Here is a 6,503-nt window from a genome sequence, read left to right on the forward strand (position 1 = left end):
TTGAACCAAGTCCTAGCTTCTTTGATCAGTGCCTTTACTGCATAATTTGTTGATTCCAAGTCTCTTTTCTTGTCAAAATACCTCGACTTTTTGAGGACATTGCCGCTGAGCAATTCAGCTTCAGTCTTGATTCCATAGTAATTCATGACATTTCCCAACTTGTCATCGTAATTGGATTTGAGTTCAAAAGCTTCCTCGACGTAATCCTCAAATCCTTCCACCTCCATGTCATAGTCGTAACACTCACTAGCCACTTCCTTAGTGAAGAATTTTATCGAACTTGAATGTTCTTTGACATCCTTCACCTGTCGAAATAGCTTTCCAATGATACGCTTTGACTCGTAGGTTGGTTTGTCAGTCTTTTCCATGAAGTCCGGGTACTCTTTTGCACGCAGATGACCTGGGATTATTGCGGCCACACCTGTTTTTGGATAATCCACGGCAATTGAGGATAGCTTTGCTAGCTCAAGACATCGTTTGCTCCAAGCCTTTTCTGGTTCTCTGTCTGCAAAAACCTTATGAGCATTCGAAATAATTCCCACGTTGTCATTGACTATGTAGTCAGCAAAGTACTCCTTTATTTCCTGTAGATCAAGCAGAATCATTCAGTTATGAACTAGACAGCGGGGAAAGTGGAGAAAGTCTTCAAAGTGTAAACATTTTACACAAAATATTCATCAATATGAAAAATATATATATATTAGAAAAAAAAAAAGTGATAATTACAAGAAAACTCTATCAGAATTGTCAAACATTTACAATCAAAATATGTCATTCAAAGATAAAACTGGAACCACATTAAATGACAGATTTTGAGAAAAGTATACGATTAGTTAGAATCCATTTTGTACCTACTTTTCCTACTTTTCACATGAGTGGACAAAAAGATGTGTTTCAGGTATGCTTGTCAAGTTATTGATGAAAAGAGTAATACCTCCATTGTGACCTCATGGTCCAACGCTATTCTTGGTGCTGCGGTATAATCCATTGCTTTACATCGCTGAGGAGGAATAAGCTTACGGTCCCAACAGACGAAGTAAGTATCTCCGTCCAAATCACTCCCTGAGCATTCATCGGTGTGAGGCCTAAGAAAATTAAAAAGCTTAGTCAGTCAAAATTTCAAAATAGAGAGTATAGCAACTCATGGTAAGAAGATTACATAAAGTGCAGGAATGATCAATTTATGTACCAACAAAGTAGAAAACATGACATTTTTACCTCATTCCCTTCTGTGGAAAAACGACGCAATCTACCATGTGATGCAATTCTGGAACATCCACCGCCCTAAGGACCCTCACATCTCCTGGATGTAGACAAGGATTTTTAGCTACAACCACTTTTCCCTTAACAACAAACTTGTCAGAGCTTGAACTGTAGTTGTTGAAGACTAGAGAAGAATCATCAAAGAGCTGGGGACGAGAACACTGCACAAACACTTGACCGTATTCGAGTGTCCCAGTTTCATCTAAACATCCCATCATAAGTCTTCCATTGGGCACATGTATCCTTGTTTTGGTTCGCAATTCCAGCAGCTTTGACGCATGCAGTGTTTGCAGCATCATTGCGAGAAATGGCTCCTCATCTGGCTCATATCCACACATGAGCATTTCCTTCAGAATGTTTGAGATCTCTCTTGGAAACATCATCTTCAATTCATCTTGTGCTCTTAAAGAATCAGTTAAGATAGAGTCCAGGCGATTTATAGTCTCCTTTTGCTTCTTTTCAAAAACGCAATCTCGGACTCCAAGAGTTGACAAAAGAGTAATCAACTCCCGGTTCAGGAAGCACGGCTGGTACTTGCTCCATGCCAAAACATCTAGCTTGTTGTTCTTTGACTTGTACTTGCACATGCTCTTTTTTCTCAATGACAATTTCATTGAAGATGTGGGATCAACGGCCACAACACCTTTATAGCCGCCATAACGAATCTGAAAGGCTGATGGAGTATACCTGTTTAGACCACATTTTTTGGCCACCTCTTTGGCAAAATCTTCGGATATTTTGCCAATTCCGTCAGAGAAACAATAATTCTTCCCATCCCTTTTAACTTCTATGTCAGGAATTAGCTCAACTTCGTCCCTTCCAACTCTAAAAGTTTCGTGGGAAGAGCCAAAAGATTGACCTAGCCTAGCCGCATATCTTGCCACATTTTTAATGTCATGAAAATCACCCATCCAATTTCTGATATCTGCGGCAGTAAGTCCATCTCTTGAAGCAAACATCCAAAGGGAACCCTCTTTCAACTGACTCGATGAAAACGCAAGAAACTCGAACTTCTTGTCGCCAATGAGTATGCCATTTCTTAGAGTAAAAAGTATCCTGTCATAGAGTCGCGTTCGCCTTTTTCCATTCGCAGAACTTCCGCGTGCACATAAATCCGTTGAAGATAACTTATCCAAGTTCTCATCAACAAAAGAAACGCGAAGAAAATTGTCGATGTCCTTGGGGTAGTTGCGCAAGACGCGGTTGGAGAGATTGATCTCAGGGCCACAGAAGTATACTTTGGTTGGCGTTACCTGAACCCGATGTACATACACCAAGCCGTCTTCTAAAGCAATTGTGGGCATTTTCGGAATCTGCCCACTTGTGTTGTACTTTATATATTGCTTTTTAAGCCATCTCAGGGGATCGTAGCAGCAATCTTTTAAGTGATACAGTTTGTCTAGAGCAGACTCTATACATTCAAGAGGAATTCTACTCGGGTCGACTAACCGGAAAAAGTTGAGATCAAGTACTTCAGCAGGAAGACATCCATGTTGAACCAAGGAATTTACTTTGAATAGTATTTTGTACGGCAAGATGATTCCTTTAGGAGGAACCACCATGGGAACAAGGTCTGAACTAGAAGAGAAAGGACAACCTTGTTGCAGAGAGAATTGACCTTCGTCTTCTTTGTAGTAGACAAAAACATCGCGCAAGTTTGGAAGTTGGCGCCAGTTTGGAATCTCCAAGCAGAGAGCAGAAGATTGCCCAATGCAACATGATGGAGTGAAATCAACATCCCTTTCCCAGCATCTATTGACTTTCTGAAAAATCCGAGGGGCTCCTAGTAACTAGCAACGGAAAGGGGAAAGAAACTGTTAACTATTTCATCCAAGTGCCAAAATAAAATTATACAAACTCATTGTAGTTATATTGCCGTATAGAGGAAATGCAAACGTTTTGCTGAAGACATATCACAGATACTATTTACTTTTGGTCTAAACCGTAATGTTGACTTAAGAAATATGAAGTAGGAGATTGATAACATTAACAAACAGAAAAACAAGCATTCAGTGGTTTTGAGAACAGAACGGATACTTCTATACATGCAGAAGATATAGGTGGATTCCTAATCTTGGGTAAATAAAGCGTGAGAAGTCCAACAGAGAACAAACTTCAAGAAACAAAATGAAGTTTAAGAACTGCTTAACTTATTAGCATGGAGATGGTTAAGACAGAAAATCTATGAGTTTTTTTTTTTGGTGTCTCAATTCGCAAAATTCAGAAGACGTCAGAAAATAATCCTATTTTCAATATGCTCAAGAAAGAATTTCCTATGTAATCCTTACTACGAAACATAGAATGTTATTCATAGCCGAAAAATGGAGAAATTAAATACTATTTGAATTTTAGAAAGCATACCTGAAGGAGAAGAAACTTTGAAGTTTCTCCGTGCATCCGGTGTAGCTTAATCTGCCAAATGTTCTCATAGGAGATCTCTAGCTTGTAATCAACAGAACCATAAGACAAAAAGAAGTAGAGCTTCCTCTGTCCCTCTCCAAATTTAACACAGACATTCTCTCTTTCCCAAAGCACAGAAAACTTCTCCTTCAAAACCTGACATCCGAAGTGCAGCGTTACATCATCCATGCTGCACAGGAAGACCTCTGGCTTTCGTACAACTTCAGTGCTCCAATCTCGAGCTTTTAGATAAGAGTCACCATACCAAAAGCGTCGGTCGTCATCCGCCAGGGATTTTAGGATTTCGGCGCTCTCAGAGTCTACGAACTCAACCTTGGCATGTGCCCTTGAACCACTCTTGCACTGCGCGAACTCAACAGAACAAACAGTCCCTTCTCCAGTGTATAACTCCAGATGCCTCTTCACCTCCTCCTGGTCCTCAACACAAGAGAATCCATACAACTGAATTGTCTTTGCCATGCTGCAATACTAAGTTAAAACCCTGTTTCAACATACAAATACTATTAAGCAACTGAAAAGTTGAGTTATCTATTTTCATGTAAATTATAACGATAAATGACAATTTGCAATTAAAGGTGACGATTTTCATGCATATGCCATCAGATCTCAAATTCACAGAATCTAGAAAATTATCCCTATATAAACAAAACCCATAATCCATTTAGAAATTTGTTGTCAAATCCTAGTTTTAGACGACACATATTTCCTACTAAGTCAATTATGAAGTTCAAATTTTACTATCTAGCTGGAGTTGTATCCTTCTAACTGATCTATATATCACTCTAACATTTCTTACTCACCAAGGAACATAAATAGTGAAAATTGATCAGTTTAATCTACCTTAGCACAAATATATCATTCAAATTACAATGCAAAACAAAGTTTTTTTATGGAATTAGTTGAAAAATATCGCATTTATCTCAACAGGAAGTACACAATTATTATATACATGTAAGATAGCGTAAAATGAACGATAAAGAAATTTTTTGTTCCCAGAAGTTCATTAATACAATTAAACAATTTGGAATTCTACAAACCATAACATATGTACATGAGAACTCCTTTATGATCGGTAAAAACATACACAGTCCAACAAAGAGAACAAATCGGAAAAAAAAAACACTTCAAATTGTGATCATCTTCAAGAAAATTGAGACAACTAATGGAAAGAAAAGAATAGAAATAGAAAAAAAAATTAAACGAGTTGAAAATTTTTGTAAGTTCCCTTTTTAAGTCTTTCCTTGCTGGTGAAGTTTATTCAAACAATTTTTTTTTTTTCCATTTCTTCACTTGCTACGGTAACAGCACAAAAATCATAATGCCTGTGCAGAAAAACCAGAATCACAAACACACACACACGCCAATAAACAAAAGAACACTACTGATCATGATCATATTTTCTATCAACCAAGTACTGTTTAAACAATTCAACTAATTTTTCACCTCGAAACCGAGACTGAGAAAGATGTCAAGTACGAACTGATCGGAAAATTAAGAGAGAGAGGGAGAAAAGAGAGAGAGAAGAATTTGACTGTCCTCGAAAAATGAATGCTGAAACAGATGACAAATGCTTTGATGATGAATCGAATGCTAATGGGTGATTGGTATTTATAGTGAGAAAACATAGAAGCACAGAGTGAACCGTGCTATTGCTGGTCAATTTCGAGTTCTCTCTTTTCGCTGTTTCTCCCTCACTCTCTGTGTGGCGCGAACATATTTTGTTGAGAGTTGACGGTCATTGATTCCCTCACAAGTGAGTCTCTTTGGTCGTTGACGACATAAGGACCCGCAGGGAAAGTTAGTTACAAAGTTACATGAGGTTAGCTTATTATTGGCTGACACGTCAGCAACGAGATTCCTTTTTATAAGAATGGAGAAAATAAAGACATCATGGTACCAAGAACGTCAATTTCCTCAAAAAGAATTAAATAAAATGAAGATAAGAACATCAAACGCGTAGAGGGGTAAAACTGAAAAGAAATAAATATTTAGATTGTGTACTATATTGTAAGCCATAAATTAGGACGCGTTTGGAATTTATTTTAAAATGATTTTATTTTTTGTATGAAAATAAAAATAAAAACGTTTTCAATCTCAGACAAAAATAATTTTTGAAAATGTGTTTAGTAGTTTTATCAAAAGATTATTTTCAGTGTAAAAAACCTATTAATGACGAAAATAAAAAATGAAAAACGATTAAAAGCTATTTTTTATTTATCTATCATTTTACACTAAACTAAAAAATCGTTTTCATTTTTATTTTTTTTTATTGCGCCAAATATCATTTTAAAAACGTTTTTATTTTTTCTTTTTCAAAAAACGTAAAAAATAAAAACGGGATCAATTCCAAATACGGTATAAAATTCTCAATCTTGATTTATGAATTCTATTACACCTCAAATTTACTTGATAAATTGTAGCAATATGACAATTGGATCACTTATTTTCTACTGGACAAAATTTATACCTAAATCACACTTAGAAATGAAAATTTAGGTGATTAATTAGTCGGGATTAAGTACAAAATAAAAAATAAAATAAAATTTCAGCTGTTAGCATAGACTAAATAAATTTCAAGTATAAGTAAAATGTTAACAATCGTAGATAGAAATTATAATCTTAATAAAAGAAACATTACCAAAAACAACAGGGGCCAAAGGGGATAAGCTAGAAGCGTGCAATTACCAAAAACAACAGGAATACTCTAGAATCCATAAAAAATAAACAAATAATTAACTAAATTCATGTCATGGATTTATCTAAAATATGGATAAGAAACCCAACAATGTAGTAAGAAGATTCCAGAATTCTAGAACTGA

The 6,503-nt window shown here is 36.2% G+C and overlaps 1 protein-coding gene across 1 annotated transcript; it reads right to left on the reverse strand.

The window, feature by feature from the left end:
- Positions 1-6: 6 nt before the first annotated feature.
- LOC21388985 (RNA-dependent RNA polymerase 1) lies at positions 7-5,333 on the reverse strand (the record flags this gene model as incomplete). The annotated part of the gene is made up of 5 exons (XM_024169922.1): positions 5,128-5,333; positions 3,625-4,165; positions 1,219-3,053; positions 935-1,085; positions 7-584 (listed from the first exon to the last, which is right to left on the reverse strand). Coding segments are annotated over exons 2-5 (3,083 nt in total), but the record flags the coding sequence as incomplete, so codon positions are not given.
- Between the last annotated feature and the right edge of the window lie 1,170 nt (positions 5,334-6,503).

This window comes from Morus notabilis, unplaced genomic scaffold (assembly GCF_000414095.1).
Source record: "Morus notabilis unplaced genomic scaffold, ASM41409v2 Scaffold1449, whole genome shotgun sequence".
In the NCBI taxonomy this organism is placed as follows: Eukaryota; Viridiplantae; Streptophyta; class Magnoliopsida; order Rosales; family Moraceae; genus Morus; species Morus notabilis.